At 33.6% G+C, this 18649-nt stretch overlaps 1 protein-coding gene across 1 annotated transcript in view; it reads right to left on the bottom strand.

Annotated features, from left to right (window-relative positions):
- Positions 1-18460, bottom strand: part of LOC123696741 (early growth response protein 3-like) — a 42520-nt gene extending 24060 nt beyond the window's left edge. Inside the window, exon 1 of the mRNA XM_045643103.1 lies at positions 17918-18460. Within this exon, the coding sequence (XP_045499059.1) occupies positions 17918-18194 (277 nt within the window). The 5' untranslated portion in view covers positions 18195-18460. The remainder of the gene's footprint in view (positions 1-17917) is intronic.
- Between the last annotated feature and the right edge of the window lie 189 nt (positions 18461-18649).

Below are 18649 nucleotides of genomic sequence, written 5' to 3'. Positions count from 1 at the left end.
TTGTAATGTTCAGTTTGGTTTTCAAACAGTGCAAATGACTTTCTGGCGGTCTATTATAAAAATAAGTGTAAACTCTACTACTGTAGTTATTTCTACCTATTGGATACTTTTGACGAGAATATAAATTTTGAAGAACTTGAAAATGGCAACTGCCTGTTGCACGATAGTGTAAAATAAGACTTTTGTAATAATTATGAATGAGCTAAAGAACAATAAAAGAACGTTACCTCGGACCTTGCCCTTCATAATGCAGAAGGAAACAATTTATTTAAATTGTAACATGAACAGGAGTGAAGTAAAAGTGTCCCCCTGATTAAAGCAATGCTTTCCACCTTTTAAACTGGCCTTTATAGGCTTTTAACAGTCCAATCGTTTCTACATAGTGCCACCATTGTTAACTACAAAGAATGTTCGAGACTTGTTGCATCTAGAGTTAATAGGTACTTAGTTAAAGTTTCTTATGTATAGGAATGTTTTCCCGTTGTATTTGGCATATTATGTTCTTTTTATGTGTTTTGTGGACAATTACATTAAGGCAATTGTAGGTATATGGATTACATGAAAATGGAATTAGCATAGCTATTCAGTATGGTTATTGCTAGATTTGAGTCAAGTTACATAATGGATTGTTCTCAAACCAAATTACATACTTATGGAAGAAATTTTATGAGTTTATTGGTTTGGCTTATGCAGCAATGGCAGTATATTCATATTGAGAGGACCAAATTGCAAATACAAGAGGTCCAATACAAGTAGGTAAGCAATAAATGGCGACTCAACACACAAATTATAAAAAAAAATAATTATGTTTTGATAAATTCTATTCATTGAGTTTGCACGTCAAAATAAAGTAAATTTTAAAAGCTAAGTCAATGTACCAACCTTCAACAAATTACTAGCATCATATTATAAGTCAAGATGTATAGACCGCTATCCACAAGACATGTCATACGACGTGTCGAAACTGCATTGACCGGTCAGGGTCCGCCATCAATTAGAGTATCCGCTTTTTTTCTATTAGCCTGTATATTACATTAGTGATGATTCAATGAGGGCACGCGACAGTTAATTACTTGATGAATTAATGAACACTTGCTTTGTCTGATGCTGTGACTGATTGGCGTTCAAATTGAAGTGAATTCTGCTTTGTGTTTTAAGTGGATGTGTTATACAAGGTTGTGTTTTGACAGGAATATAATATGAAATCTTTCAAGGTGAATATATGTACAGTTTTGAGTAACCTAAGTTTAAATAATGAATAAAAAGCTCTGTTTTATTAGTTGTAATTTCTAACCTATTTCTTTTCTACCTTTTCCATAAGTTTGTACAAAACTCTATAATTAATTGCATTCTATTGACTGCATTAAAAATCCTTAACCTTGAAATCGAATGGTCCTGAATCGTAATAAAATATATTTTGCTAAGTTGTCAACAAGTTCTCGGTAAAGAAATTAAAACAATGGTTTTACTTTTACATTTACTTTTAAAATTGTGATAGAAAAATACTTCTTGAAGTTTCTACAAACTATGTATTGAAAAATAAAATTTTTCGTGTACTCTACATGAGACAATCAAAATCGCATGTTATTAGAGTAACAAATTGCAGAAACAAATAGTCCTACGACTAGTATTTATACCACAATAAAAGTATATTGTTGTACAAATGCCACAATTCCTAACAGGTGAACACGATTAATCTAACAAACATTCGTGTTGGTATTTATTTCTGAGCGCGTGAACTCCCGCCGCGACGCTTATAGTTTAAAAAAATAGGACGATTGCACAAAACTCGAAATGTGACGAATTTTGGCACAACTCCAGTCGTTCTACCATACGCTATTAAATTTAGACGACAAATTAAATAAAATTTTCAGTAAAAAATCTTACAAGATTAAGGTTTTGGCTGAATAATGTCTGTGCGTTTGTTATTCTGTTTCGTTTAAAGATATGCTAATTTGAATTGCGTTTGTGGATAATAAGACTATTATTAATCTTGTAATTTTAATAGAAAAGCTACTTTGGATTTATAAAATACGTTACAAGAAGTTTCATTTTATTTAGTACATTTACAACGTACCGAAGGTCATAAAATAAGACAGCAATACTAAGACTATAACCAACATTATAAAATCAGATAATTTCATGAATTGATGACTCTACTACATGGAAAGTACCTTCTACGGTCTACCTATATTAAGTCAGTTTGGGATAGCAATATTACAAACCTAAATTAAAATTTCAACAATACTAAGTAGGTAGAGTGTAGATAGCTATGCCACGCGGTTTTACCCGCATTGCTCCGCTCCTGTTGGTCTTAGCGTGATTATTTATAGCCTATAGCCTTACTAGATATAAGGGCTATCTAAAACCGAAAGTATTTTTCAAATCGGACCAGTAGTTCCTGAGATTAGCGCGTTCAAACTAAACTCTTCACCCTTATAATATTAGATTTCACTCAATAACACTTTTTACTTCAAACTTCTTACCAAACTTACAGTTACATCAACAGGAAGAAGGATCAACTCCATACATACCTACATCTGTATACAGTGATCACGGACACGGTAGCCGTTTGTCTGTCACGTGCGAGCCGGAATGCTTGCGATAGTATCTGAATTCTGTACCATCTGTACTCTGTGCTTTATTTCGTTTTATGTTGAATTAACAGATTAAAAATATTTTTAAACACTATTAGTTTACTTAGTATATTGTAACTAGCAAAACTTTTTGGAACGATTGACGTGTGTCTAATTCTATGAAATAATGCTGACTAATGATTTATATATCCTTCTATCTACTTATGGGAATAAATCTATCGTGTCCAGTCTTTGGCCGATTTTTACTCTTTTTTTGTAAATAACATAGATAAGATTGAGGTATACTAAAATATTTTATACTCTTAAGTGATAGACTGATGGAACACCATATGATAGTTCATCCATACTTACTTATAAAAAATCGAAATAGCCCTATTAGTAGGTACTAGGTACCGCAGTTATTGCTAGAAACTTACTAGACGAAATGTTTTATTAATAAGTAATAACTGTTTATAATGTCATTAAAATATCCTCTCTTGCAAAGTATTTTTATTCAATAATACATTCATCTTATTGATTCAATATGCAAAACATACATTCAGGAATATAGCAATCTGCGCTCTTGTTGGTGACAATATGATATAATGGGCGTGCTTTCATATTAACAATGAAGAATATTTTATGCGCGTGCCAATAAAATAGCGTTCTATCTCCGACATAGTCAATTGGGCCGACTCTATTATATTTAATCTGCCAATGATCAATCTCTAATATCAAACTCGACGCGATACGTGTGCTATGTTGTAAACAGTTTCAATATTGTTGGCTGCCAATTCGAACACACTAAACACAGAAACTAAAAATTTGAACTTTTTTTAATTGTAATGACTACAATTTTCCTTTGCAATTTTTCGATATCTTGTTAATGCTCTACATTGTATTTAGTATACTATTCGGACAGTATTTATTGTTGTACAGACTAATCCCTACAAAACTACAATTATCCTACGCCCATTCACATAAACATATGTCATATAATATACACTTTATTTGCGAACCGTACACTGATTTAGAACAAAACGTTTGCCACCGTCTTCCGGTCGGAGATAAGTAGATCTCAAAGTGACGTGAATATTTTATGCTCACATTTGCTAAACTCCGTACGCCGCTTGAATAACATTTGTGACTCATACTGTAACCTTTTGTTAAAGCAATCTTATTTTTATTTATGCAGCGGTCGTTGGAACTGATTGATGTGGATTGATGGGATTCAAGCGAAATTACAGATAGTGTTCACTTGTTTTGATTTTACGCGGTTATTTTATGTCTGCCAAAGATGTGCCACGTGGGCTGTGTTTGAAAAGTGTTAAAGTGTACAATTAATAAAACCCCGTATTATTTAGTTTCTAAAGTAAGATCATAAAAATCAACTTTTTTAAAGAGCTTTGCGTATCCTTATCCTTACTAAAGATAAGCTTCGGCTTCACTGTTGCAATAATTGAAATTGCGCAGCTCTCTGTTGTTATGGTTAGTGCTGCATTTCTTTGCTAAATTAGTGAAATAGATATTAAATTATAACTTTATTTTCATATTAATTATTATCACATTTTACAGAGCAGTTTATCTACACGCGGCACGCGCTCATTGCATTGTACGATATACAATAATATAAATACCTAACATGTATGAAATGTTTATGTAATGTATGAAACATACTATTTATAATATCCTTTACAATAATAGTGTCTAAACCGGGTAATAGTTATACTCTTAAGTGATTTCTAATACGAAATTATCTTGTTCACAATTGATACAAAATTCTATGAGAAAAGCTTAAATTCTAAGTTGTCAGATCTTGTGTTACTGTAGTGAGACAACATTTCATAGATCGTATCAGTACAACGTTTAAGTAATTGCGGGAACGACTATTGTTAGCCCACAAATTGGGCATTAGCAATAATTTATCGACTTTTAAATTACCTAACTTGCTCAATGTTTGTGGATTGGTCAGGGATTTTCAAATATTACATTTGTGTGGAAATCAAATTTGATCAATCAAATTCAAAATCAGATTTTGATAAAATCCAAATTTGATCATTGTGATTTTATTTGTGGATTTTATCAAAATCTTATTTCAACGTTAAAATTATTGTTTACTAGCTTACCGCCCGCGAATTCGCCCGCTTTGAATAAATTATATACTAAAACCTTCTTCTTGAATCACTTTATCTATTAAAAAAAAACCGCATTAAAATCCGTTGCAAAGCGACATAGGGACATAGGGACAGAGAAAGCGACTTTGTTTTATACTAGGTATGTAGTGATTTAATCCTTCTCCCATAAGATGAATTCATAATGTTATTTTGCCTTTTCTATTTACCAATTCTAAATATTATGAGGTTCAACTGCTTATCTAAAATAAAAAATTACAAGACATTGTTTCAAACCTCAACTCAAACTCAAACATTTATTTACTCGAATAGACTTCTTTTAGAAACACTTTCGAATCGTCATTACATATTTTTAACATTTACCACCGATTCGGAAAGCCGTATCTATGGAGAAGAACCAGCAAGAAACTCCATAATTGCTCTTTTAAAATCATGTCAATATAATAATTTAATTTTACTTAAAAAGTAACTTATATCTAACAACATAATATATCATAATATGCCAAAGAACTTTCAAGATTGTATCCTTTGCGTGTTTTTAAAATTAAATTAACTTCTTATCTGAACGTTTCTAGGAATACTAAAAATAAACAATAAATTTTAAATGCAGATACATGTTTTACAGGGAACCTTCGAAACTTCATTATCCTTTATATCTTACATTATATATTACAAAGTTTGAGAAGTATCAAGTGAGACAAGACGAATGTCAATGGTCCCTAATGATCGCGATTGTTCTATGTCATTGAGCGCGGGTTGCAGGTGCGGTCTGCATAAACAATGCGTATTGAATCCAACTATCGCGTAAACAGACAATGGTTGCTGACTTAATCGACTCAATTTTCATGGGTGAAAAATCACAGAAATTGGTCTTTGGATAGATTTGTTTGTGTTTTGTTTTTTGAGATAGTAGAGCAAAATCATAGTTTTTAAAATGTAAAAAGTTAAAGGAGCTTTTACCATCTAAAGTAGATAAGTTCTATCTATCTGTTTGTATTTTCTCTATTTCATAAATGCAACAAAGAACAGATAAATAATTAAACTCAGAACCTTTAAAAATCTTGTGAAGTTTTGTCGGCACATGACTATTGATTTTAATGTGTAACATTTGTCAGCAAGTCGCTTTTAGTGTTAAATATTTAAAGAAACCCAGATCTACTTCATCTATACATATAATAAATCTGTAGAAGGGTCAATTCTGTACATTGAAAATATTGAAAAAATAAATAGCAGGGGGTGTTACTGGATCGATACCAAACCCAAATATGTGATTAAAAAAATTTTTGTCTGTCTGTCTGTCTGTCTGTATGTGAAGGCATCACGTGAAAACTAGCGGTTCGATTTCGATGAAACTTGGTATAATAGGCATGACGAAAGATTTAGAAATCCTCTTCCATAATGTGTGTATACGTTTACTATACAAGAAAAACCCTATATTTCGGTAATATACTTAAATTTAACGAAGATAAAAGCCATTTTTCAAAAAATATTTATTAACTGTGCCAAAACAGCTCGCAGGTGTCATGGCGTAAGCGTGACGTCACTCTTTAGTAAATACGTAATTATTTGTACGCATTGCGAAGAAAATTAAAAAAAATATTTATTTAATATGTGTTATAGAAACGAATTTCAAAGTTTATAAGTGGTGTGCAGTATTGCAGTGTGAATCCACATAAAAATAATGCTCAAAAATGTGTTAGTAATTATTTCAAGCGAGAAAATAATAAGAAATGATTGTATAAAGTTGGCGCGGAGAACCCCGAAACCACGTTTTCGTGAATTCGCAATTATATTTCAGTTCTGAGTCGATAAAGCATACGTGAAACAATAGAAAATAAATAAAAATGCGTATTCTCAACATATTCATAACAACAAAATACATCTGACGTGAGTTGTTTACGTAAGCGTGACGTCACGCGTGTTTTAGTCAAAATGGCCAACTGCAGAATTTCAATGTTTTATTTTATTGATAATCTCATTAATCTTAATGTTTTTTAGATTTTTAAGTCACTATATTTAATTTATTTATTATACATTTTCCCTTAAAAACACTAATACGATCATTTATGGATACTGTCGTCATGCCTATTATACCTTATTATCCTGGGCGTAAAATAGGATACTTTTTATCCTGGAAAAATACGTAGAAAAAAATTAATCTTAATTTTTCAGTTTTATCCATAGACGTTGTTCCGTAGAACCGCGAACACACGTTGCGTATTATTATAGGCCTAGCCGTATTTGGGAATTGGGTCCAATAGATATTTATAAGATGTTATTGAATGAGGTACTCAAAATGGAGAAATAACCATCCACGCGAAGACCGACATCCGCGCGGACGGAGTCGCGGGCGGAAGCTAGTTCTAAATATTTTCATATCAGAAAACTGTCTATGTACGCCTATGATATATGAATAACTTTATTCTACGAATTGTTCTGTAGTTATTATTGTCAGGTTCTCTGAAATGAAACCCGTGTATGGTAACTACCGATCTCAAAGACGTTTCACGACAAATAGACAATAACAATAAGTAAATGTAAATAAATAGATAGTATGTTTAAAGAGCCACTGTACAGTGCTTTGGCATCATTATTATGATATGTAAATTATGTCTAATTAGCTGAATGATCTCGTGTATACGCCATTGTAATAGTGTAATATAAATCCCACCAAAAACATTTACACGTAAAATGTTGCCAAGACGAGCCCATATGACTCGCACTGTCAAAAAGTTATCAGATCTCATGTAGAGCCAAGCTTCTAACACTACACGCCCTAACTCTACAATGCCTAACTTCACAAACTCTACACCTTAGTCAAAATATGTGGCTTGGCCATTTCGCTACATTCACATAGGCGTAAGGTGAAAAATTAATTCACTGTTCATTACTTTTGTGTTATACAATAGTTCTTGTAGTAACGAACGGCCAAGCCACATATTTTGACTAAGGTGTAGAGTTTGTGAAGTTAGGCCTTGTAGAGTTAGGGCGTGTAGTGTTAGAAGCTTGGCTCTACATGAGATCTGATAACTTTTTGACAGTGCGAATCATATGGGCTCGTCTTGGCAACATTTTACATGTAAATGTTTTTGGTGGGATTTCATTTCTTTTTGTAAGTTGTTTGTAACAAAATTTTATATGTCGATTAAAGTTTTAATTTTTTTTTAACAAGGAGTACCTATACATATATATATCTAGGGGAACCAAGTTTTAGATTATTAGATTAGACCTCTAGCGTCATCAAAATTTTATTTAAAATTACAGGTCTCATACAAACTCCCATCGTATGAAAGTTACAAGTTTTATAATTTTTTTGTTGTTTGTGGGCTAATACTAGCTTACATACAAAATTTCAGCTTTCTAGGGCATTAGGAAATACCTTAAGAATTTTGATGATCATCAGTGAGTCAGTGACGAAATTAGCGTTTTTTAGATATAAATAAAATCTGAAGTATTAAAGCTAATGTAATTAAAACTTAATATGTTCAATAAGTCCGCTATTGACAATATATCCCGAAAATTTTGTTGATCTAGCATAATCCAAACCCAAGTTATGAGGGTTCAAAAAAACGTCGAAGCGCTTCGAGAAAAGGTAGGTAGTGCCCGTGCGCTTCGCTTGTTCGCTTGGCTCGTCGTCTTGGCGGGGGCACTACCGTGCCCCCAGATTAGTATGAACACAGGCACATAGCCTGGGTCATTAAATGTATGTAGCAAACAATGGTGGAAAATAAACGATTTTTTATTCATTTATATAATATGTAGTTAAATCTATACATATAATAAATCTGTAGAAGGGTCAATTCTGTACATTGAAAATATTGAAAAAATAAATACCAGGGGGTGTTACTGGATCGATACCAAACCCAAATATGTGATTAAAAAATTTTTTGTCTGTCTGTCTGTCTGTCTGTCTGTCTGTCTGTCTGTCTGTCTGTATGTGAAGGCATCACGTGAAAACTAACGGTTCGATTTCGATGAAACTTGGTATAATTATACCTTATTATCCTGGGCGTAAAATAGGATACTTTTTATCCTGGAAAAATACGTAGAAAAAAATTAATCTTAACTTTTCAGTTTTATAGACGTTGTTCTGTAGAACCGCGAACACACGTTGCGTATTATTATAGGCCTAGCCGTATTTGGGTCCAATAGATATTTATAAGATGTTTAATTGTCAGAGTTACTCAAAATGGAGAAATAAACCATCCACGCGAAGACCGACATCCGCGCGGACGGAGTCGCGGGCGGAAGCTAGTATTATATAAAATTACAATATAACATTGACATGATTTTAAAAGAGCAAGTATGGAGTGTCTTGCCGGTTTTTCTACACAAATGCTTTCCGAATCGATGGTAAATGGTAAAAATATGTTTCAAAAATGTAGTAGAAACCTAATTGAATAAATAAATGATTGAGTTTGAGCTTAGCGTTGTATATTGCCTGAGTAACAAAACGTCTCTTTACAGATTACATAATTACCTAGTGTTCCAGCTTTGTTTAACCGCAGGCTTTTCCTCTCAGGCATCAAGATCACGCGGTGGTACAAAGCACGTGCGGCTACCACGCGGCGTATCAAAGCCGTATCGGTCATCTTGGGGCAAGGTGTAATGCTCTATGTGGGCTCCTCTGACGCGCCGACGCGCCCAAAGTGACGCATGACGCGTGGGATGCGCCTTTTTTGACGCGCTCTTACGTGACACCCGCCATCTTTGGGTGCTTTGTGATGCTATTGCATGTTAACTGTGCTTCTGATTGCTTTGATGTGCCGCGAATTGGAGCAACTAGGAGTGAATGCTTGGTACGTGAGGACTACTAAATAAACATAATACACATTGAGATATACATATGGAGACGACACCGCCTACATCACTTATGTTCCGCTCACCATAAGCTATATGGCTTAACTGCCCGCTCATTTTTTATTTGTTTTAAAGTGAAACGCATCAAATATGCCTACGTGTGCACAAATAATACAAATAATACGGAAAAGTGCAAAGGAATAACTTTTCATCGGTAAGTACTAAGTACTTAACTAGATTTTAAAACTTTTTTACGATTTTAAAACTTAGAGCAAAAAATGGCGCACAGATTTTGCTCGTGGTGTCTCCTGTCTCCTCCATACGTATTAATATTATCTCTATGATAATACATGTGAACGTGGCTTTTGTGTTTGGAAATGTCTGAATGTATGCTTATGATTCAGTAAACTATTTTTTTAATAAAAACATGATTCTTGTATGTGGTGTTTTATTTTCTATTTACCTGTTTAAATTTTTATCATAAGAAAGATAATGATCATAAGATAAATAGGTATTAAATATTTATGAACTGTCTTTTGAACTTATTTGTTAAAATAATTAATATACTTACCTAGTTAAAAAACACGAACACTCATGAAATTCTTGCATAGGGAATTGGTTACAGGTGTAGCTAAGCTAAAAAGCTTTTCAAAAAATAAAACGTTATACAAGCTATAATATTTTGTATAATATTTAATAATTTTTTTTATTTGCATGTTTTTCATTATAGGTAATTAGATTACTGAAACATTGTGATCAATTTGTCATTCAAATTATTCGATTCTATTTATAAGTTGTCGCTAACTGGATACAGTCAAAATGAAAAAGTTAATTGGCATCTGTGTCATTTCGACATGGTAACAGATATTTCTTTACTGATTGCTTGCTATTTATATCATGCTTTGGAAGTTTGAAACAAAGGATTGATAAGCTGATATGGCGTAGGCGCAGCGTAGGCAAACTTTTATATTTTGTGTTTGAAAATGGAATTCAATTTAAATATTTTTCTTTTGATTTTTAAAGTGAAACTTTTACATCGTCTCAAATTTTTTGGTCTGTGTAGCGCATGTCGCGTGACGCACGATACGTACGATAATTATCGTACAAATACGATAATTTTTAGTTAAATGTCTATAGTGTGAAAAAAAGTTTCACTTTTACCGTGGTTTCATAAAACCACATAACATTTTTTTTATAATTATGCCATCGATGTATTCTGATTTCTGCCAGTGTTCCGTGCTGTTTCAATGCAGGACTATGTTATCTCTGTGAACATAACTAATTTTATTTTTTATCAATTTTTTGCTGGCAGAGCTTTTTGAGAATCTGTGCAACGTTTAAACTATTGGTTTCTAAACTTATTCTCGTGTTTTTCTACTACTATTAATAAAATAGTTTGTAATATTTTGTTACATAATATAAAACCATACTGTCATTCATTCATTATTATAATTTATAACGGTCTTTTGTTTTTTGTGAAATTTTATAATAAAGTTTATACGACTACTATGTTCATATTGAAAGGCAAACACAAAAACAGAATTAAGAACGTATCTAGATTAGCAACCTACACGTCTTGCGAACCATAGTTCGCGTAAATAACAGAATCGAAATATAAAATCCCGTTTGACCGAACCTCATTGGCTGATAATTTCGTACAACGGTTTCGCAAAAGAGAAAATATTTACTAGAACCAATCACACGCTAGCAGTTTTTCATAACTCCTCCTCTTTTCAAGTACTAATAGCTAGCTAATAAGATTAACTTGTGTTTAGTCGAAAGCTCTTATGGACAAAGTAGGTTTCGTTTATATTTAGATTTCTTTATGGGTTCTAGTGTTATTGATTTTCAGAATAGGTGTACGGTTAAAGGAAAACAATGTTTCATAAGTCATTAAAATTTGTGATAAAAACATAATATTATGTAAAAATTATTTTGATGATACTTAAATCTGTTTTCTCGTGAAATGTAAACAAACGACGTAAGTGCGGATGCTTAAATGCTTATATTTAAACGTACAGTACAGTAATATTATAATAAGCTTGCTATAAGAGGTGCCGGTTACCCCCCAGATGACAGATAATATTATGTTATATGAGTTTTTCGTTTCTTATTTAGTTTAAATTTGTTATTTGTTATTTGAAAGATATGATGGATTCATTTTGGATAGAAATTAGACATAGAGATAGGCTATAAGTAGTGTCCGATATTTTGAATGAAGCTGTGAGCGTAGCCATGAGGCAGCTTAAACATTTATCTTTTTTAGTAAAAGAGAAGAGTTAGCCAATCCTGTGATGCCAGCAGTTGTTCAAAGAAGGCACGTGGATGTCTGTAAACTATATGTAATAAATAAACTTTATATTGCCACTAAGGTAAGAAAAGTTATAACAAACTAAAAGTCTAATTGTCTGCCTGTTACATTGCTTTAGTTAGCGAATCACCGGTAATTTTTCTATTGAAAAAATTGCCAGTTTAATACATGGGTTATTGGTATCATAAAAACTAGGTATCAAAAATAACATTTTTCACTACTGCTCCATTTGATGGGCATAGCCTGATATTTTTAGTAATAAACTATTAGTTAACTTTAATATGTTGTATGAATTTAGAAAAATTCTACCTACCTATATTTACTCTTATCGAAAGCATAAAACAAGATTCACTCGATTTTCTTTAATAAAAATCCCAAATACATTCGGTGATGTGGCCGTATATTTGCGTATAAGAAATGTGAGGTAAATATCCAGATTGAAGAGAAAGGACAAGTAGCTAATACGTTATCCTTACTAAAAGGGCATCAATATATCTAGTTATCCTTAAAATAGTTTGGTTTCTATGGAAACTATGGGACAAGTTCTTTGTTTATTGTATATTCCTATTAATAAATATATATTAGTCATGTAATACACATGCACGTTCATCTAAGGTAGGTTAATTTAGTCACGTAAAATTATAGTTTTGGTAATATTGAAAAAGTAAATAGCAACTGTTGATTTCTGTTAATCAAACTCAAATTCAAACATTTATTTATTCAATTGGACTTCTTCGAGAAGCACTTTTGAAACGTCAATACATATTTTAACATTTACCACCGATTCGGAAAGCAGTATCTATGGAGAAGAACCGGCAAGAATTCAAATTCAAATTCAAATTCAAATATTTTATTCCATGAACATGGGTACAATACAAGGTGTTATACAAATATGAGATCCAGCCATATTCTACCCGTCAAGGCATATGGAATTACAATTAATAATTTTATCCTAAATTTCAATATTATTATTAAATTATCAATTCATTAATAATAAAAAAAAATACACATCAATAAGTCAATAGTTATTATACATATTAAATGTCAAGTGATTTATCATTAATGTAGTCCCTTACACAATAATAACATTTCTGTACTAAAAGTTCTTTTAATTTAGATTTAAATAGAGCTGTATTTCCTATTTCTGCCATTGCCTTAGGCAATTTATTATACAATATTGGACCCATTCCAAAAATACTTTTAGAAAAGTGCCTTGTTTTACTAGATAACATACATATTTTATGATTATTACGCTTACTTTGGTAGTGGTCATACATACTTAGATTAGATTTTACAAACATTATAACTTCATATATATATAAACATGGTAGAGTCAAAAGTACAAATTTTTTAAAATATGGAGCACAGCTGTCGGTTCGCTTTATACCAGATATAGCTCTTATACACCGTTTTTGTGATTTAAATGCCGTTTCTATATCTGTACTATTACCCCAGAATATTATACCATAGCGTAATATGGAATTCACATAGGCATGATACGCAGTTATTAGAGTTGCCTCGTTTGCTACTTTTCTCAGCATATAAAGGGCATAAGATAATTTGCTTAGTTTCGAGCAAATATGTTCAAGCAAGCAAGAAACTCCATAGTTGCTCTTTTAAATCATTTCAGCATTACAATTTAATTTTACAAAATATGTAAGTAACTGTACGTATATATTATCATAATATGCCAAAGAACTGTCCTGTGGTTTTTACGCGACAACCCTCCATGGGTTCAAATTATTCTTCTATAATGACTTACTTTTTTGTTAAAAGTACCTATTACCATCCTTTATAACCATTGTCAAGTCCAAACAGATAATTTCAATTAAATACAGATAAAATTAGAAACAAATGAATACGACCATACATTTTAAAATAAAACAAATTACGTGTATTTACAGGCTGTGTAATTCTTAATCGTGAATAGAAATAGAGGCTTATAACTATTCAGAGAATCTACTCTGTTACTTAAAATTTTATAGAATTAAGTTAGGTAGCAATTTTTTTACGTTCAATGTTCATATTGCATCACCAATATAATAATTAGTAACTTAGAGATGGATAAATATATTCTGAACTTACTTATACTTACTTTAAAAATAGCAAATCGAGGTAGAGTCTTGAGTGTCTTAAAATGACACTAGATTTGATAATTGAATTTACAATTTTGTGTTTATACGACCAACTAATTTTATCTGTTGATCTATATCTGTATACAGGGTGTCCCACCGTCGGTATTCTAAGCTCAATGGGTACGTAAAAAATACTTAAAAAATTCCAGACGCATTTTTTTTTCAAATAGATGAATTCTTATAAGTCTTTGTGTACACGCCTAACAAGCAACCCACCCAACTTTGCCATCCGCACGTGAGCTATCGTTTAAGATTATGTTTTCATAGATAAAATGCTCACAGTACTCAGTAGCGAAGCGTTATATGCTGGCTGCGCGAAGCTAGAGAAGAAAACATTAATTTTAAGCAAAAATTTAGCAAACAAATTTTAGCGTAATTTTGGTGTTTTAGTATTTTTTTACGTGATCAGTGTATTTACTACAAGTTACTTCGCGCTTAGTATACCAATAGTGGGACACCCTGTATAATAAATTTGATTTTTATTTAACACTTTACAATATGATTAGTCTAGTTACATCATTCAGTGCTGAGCAGATACCATACCGCAGACACAGATCAACGTCCGGTGCGATAAGGATAATATGTGGAATGCTGACCAGAGTTTGTAAATGCTTGTTCAGGTCGGTGTTAATGCGAATGTTTCATGGTAATGCGTAAGTTCAGAATTTTAGTGGCAGATTATCGTTATAGGTAGGTTTATTAATATTATGTATCTGTTGACTACTTGGGATATTCTACCCTACTTATTAGCAGTAGGATTGAATATCCCAAGTACAAACTTTCGCATTTATAATCCCGAAATATTATAAATGCGAAAGTAACTCTGTCTGTCTGTCTTTTACGCTTTCCCGCTTAAACCTCTCAACCCACGTTACGTATTTTCAAAGTGCATGCAGTGCTTATTTTTTATTGGTTGTCCATCATGTTCTCTAATTTATGTGTATTTTGTATGTAATTTCATCAATGTACAGCTGCTAATGAGCCTTAATAAATAATCTAAGTAAACCCATTTTGATGAAACTTGGCACAGACAATCTTAAGACCCTGAGAAAGAACATAGGCTAGGTACCTTTTATTGCGAAATATGTACCACGGGCGAAGCCGGGGCGGACCGCTAGTATTTTATAAATGCGAAAGTTTGTGAGACTGAGGATGGATGTATGGATGTTTGTTACGCAGCTTTCACACAAAAACTAGTGAACTGACTTCAATGAAATTTAGTATGTAGGTAGCTGAAGACCCAGAATAAGATAAAAGCTTTTTATCTCAGAAATCCCACAGGATCGGGAACTATGCGGGTTTTTCTTTGAAAACGCGGCCGAAGTCGCGGGCTGAAATCTAGTTAAATATAACAACAGCGTATCATTTATGAAGTGGCCAGGCATCGTTGAATAAAAAGCATAGGCTGTTTATGATGATTTAACCCTTCGGTCGCGAGGTATTTTTTAGTTCCCTCTATGGCTTCGATAAGCTATTGCAACTGTCAATGGTAAAATTATTTGATAGTAATTCTAATATAATGCATATTTAAGCTTAAAGATGTTTTGCAAGAATGTCATGACGAAATATCTTTTTTTGTGTGGTGTCTCTCAATGTTAGCCAGAAGGGCTTCTACATTTTAACGCGGACGAATTGTCTGAGAACAAGGTGTAACTATGCTGTATTTAAAACAAAGTTTTCTTTAAATTTTCTATTATTGTGTAATTTGGTATGTGAATATTATTAGTTTACTGAAACTGAAAAATATAAAACAAATATATCAAAAATATAATGTATTCCAGTACGACTATTTGATACAGCTTTTAACTGTTTTAACAAAAGTATGGCTACCAGTACATAACCTTAATATATGATTTTTAAACTGGATCTAAACGGAATCAAATCTGTAACTGTAGGAAGTCCGGAGGCCTTACGAAGGATTCGATTCAACCGTACAGTGTATAACGACGATCAATGAGCTTTCACCTCCGGCCGACATTACTCTGACGAGGAGCTATATCTTACGGAACAGTACGTGAGAACCTTTCTGGATACCTTAAAAAGGTCTATAACTAATTTATAATTCAATCTTTTATGATTTAATGAGATAAAAATGAATATGTCATGAAACAAACTATTTAAAGTTATTGTTCTATGTCACTACATAGAGCAATTTTCATAATTAGCACTATTATACACATTAGACTATAAGGTAATTTTTAATAACTGAAGAGATAAGTCGGACATTTTATTTATTATTGTAATGGCCATTTTCATCGCTTCCAGATATGCTGAACAAGCTTATCTGTCAGTTAACCTAATATGTAAATATCGCTTTTCATAGCAAAATGTATAAAAAATCAATTAAAAGGCGATCAGGGACTATTCATCAAAAATAACCTTTACAGATGTCAATTTTAGCCCCGTATTCATGGGAAACATTTATTAAGAAACAAAGTTGAATCAAGAAGCTGCAAAGTTGCTGGCCACATTGCGTACACAGTTGTTGTAAATTACGCGTGTTGAAATGTCCTCGTCCAAAGAGCGTCAACGATCAAAGTATCCAGCAACATTGTTGATCAAATGTTGTTCAACAAATGTTAAGCATGAATACGAGGCTTAGGTCATTCCGCATAAGAGCGGTTTTGGGCAAAAATCATCACCAAATCTAAGTTATGTAGTAATCATTTGAGCATTTTATTCTGTGTTACATTATTGTATGCATTCATTAATCTTTGTAAAAAGAGTTGATTTACCTGCTTAGAAACAATTTTTTTTACAAAGAAGGGTGGGGATAGCAGTCATTGAATTTGGAAGTGACTCTGATAGTCTAACCTTAATTTATATTTTTAAAATTGGTAGAATATTGAATAAGAAGAAGAGGAGGATTGAGACTCTTTTTGGCGCGAAAACAAAACTTAAAAGAGGTAAAATGGAGTGAAAACTTTAATGGGCGCTAGTCGCTCTTGAAGGAAATCTTTGAAGAAAAAATAAGCATAAAATATTTTCACTTTGAGGTTTTGATGTGATTGTTAAGAAGTTTGCAAAATATTAAAATATCGATTTTTTAGTTTATGAATTATTATGAATACTGCATGTGATGTATTGACTTTATAATTTTTATCCTGTCTTTGTTTGTTTATTTCAGAGGCAGTCCTGTCCATTCTCCATACTATATTCCAAGTACCGCTCCGTAGATGAATATTTATTAGTATAGAGAAACATTTACATTTTGATTGGTAGAGCCAGTGTTATCAAGAGAGAGGACATACACAATTATTGTAAAGTTATTTCTATCGATGGTAAAATTTGTGTTATTTCTCTGTATTTTCTATAGAACAAAAATGAATAGCCAAATCTGTTGCTTAGTGTTAATCTCGAGAATGGCTCTACCCTTACTGCTTATTTTTTTACGTTTTTGTTAAGGCACAAGGTTCTTATGGAGCGAAAATACGAAAAATGGTCAAGGGCAGAACAACGTCTGTTGGGACATCTCGGTCAATAAATATCTACATTATACCTTTAGGTGTTTTCGTAAAAAATCCTTCCTTGAGGTAGGATAACACTAACCTCGTTAAGGTGATAATGATAAACAGTATAATGATGTTTTCCTTATCTAATGAGGTATCTTTTCCTGTCACATACGCTGTAGAACTGGTTTCAGTTGTATTGTTTAATAAGGTCTTAATTCGAATATCAATGCATAACACGTGGTTTTAGTGGCGCGTATTTTCTTCCATGTAGCGTTTAGCTGATCGCGATTAATTTTTATGAAACTGAATTTATTAAATAACATAATCCTGTAACTTTTATGAAGGTGCATAAGTGCTTTTAAATGTAAATACTTATAATATACACTATATATTATGTTTAGCATACCCATAACCAGTTTGCATTCATCCATCATTCTTATTCTAGTTCTATAGCTATATTGGTCCTGTTTGATAACAGCAGCAGACTATGGGAGGTGTAGCGGCGGCTCACCGTGAGTAGCCGGCGTGAAGTAGAGCGCGAACAGGTCGTCGACGGAGGTGGAGGGCGCGGGCGGCGCCGGCGACTGCACGTAGGGCTGCGGCTGCGCGAGCGGCGGCGGCGGGCCCCCGTAGTGCAGCCCGCTCGGCCCGGCCTCCACCAACAGCTGCATGTGCGAGATGTCGACAAACTCGTCGCCGTCCCGCCCCAACTCCTCGTCCTCCGGCCGGCGCATCGCGATCGCACAGAGCATCGCACGAGCGCATCCCCGCACTTGGCACACCACCATACGCACAGCCACACGCACACTTAACGATAATTGACGCGATCACAGATTATGACTATCTCTACTGTTAAATGAACACAGGTTTCGCACGCGCGTCGCGTCGCGCGGGTCACGCCGCATTGAGAGCTCGGGGCGGCCGCCCCCGTGCGATGCGCGTTATCAATGGACGGCTCGAGCAGCCCGCGTTCGGCGTTCATTCAGCCGGCTGCGTTAATGGCGCGCGAGGGCCTCACTCGGTTCGCCGGTCGCCCACGTGCGCGGGAAAATGGCGCGAGGTACGAGCGTGAAAAGCGCGGGACGCACAATGAGGATAGCAGTTCGCGAGCGCGTGGGCACGGAGGCTCGCCGAGCGTCATCTACCACTTTCACCGCTGAATCACTCCCGCCTTCGTGCTATACCGTTTTGGTGATGCCACAATTAGCCCGTGACGTCGCCGGCCCGGTCAGATAGCAGAGAA

This window comes from Colias croceus, chromosome 13 (genome assembly GCF_905220415.1).
Source record: "Colias croceus chromosome 13, ilColCroc2.1".
Lineage (NCBI taxonomy): Eukaryota > Metazoa > Arthropoda > Insecta > Lepidoptera > Pieridae > Colias > Colias croceus.
Note: the sequence above shows the minus strand (reverse complement) of the source record. Positions and strands in the feature narration are given on the sequence as shown.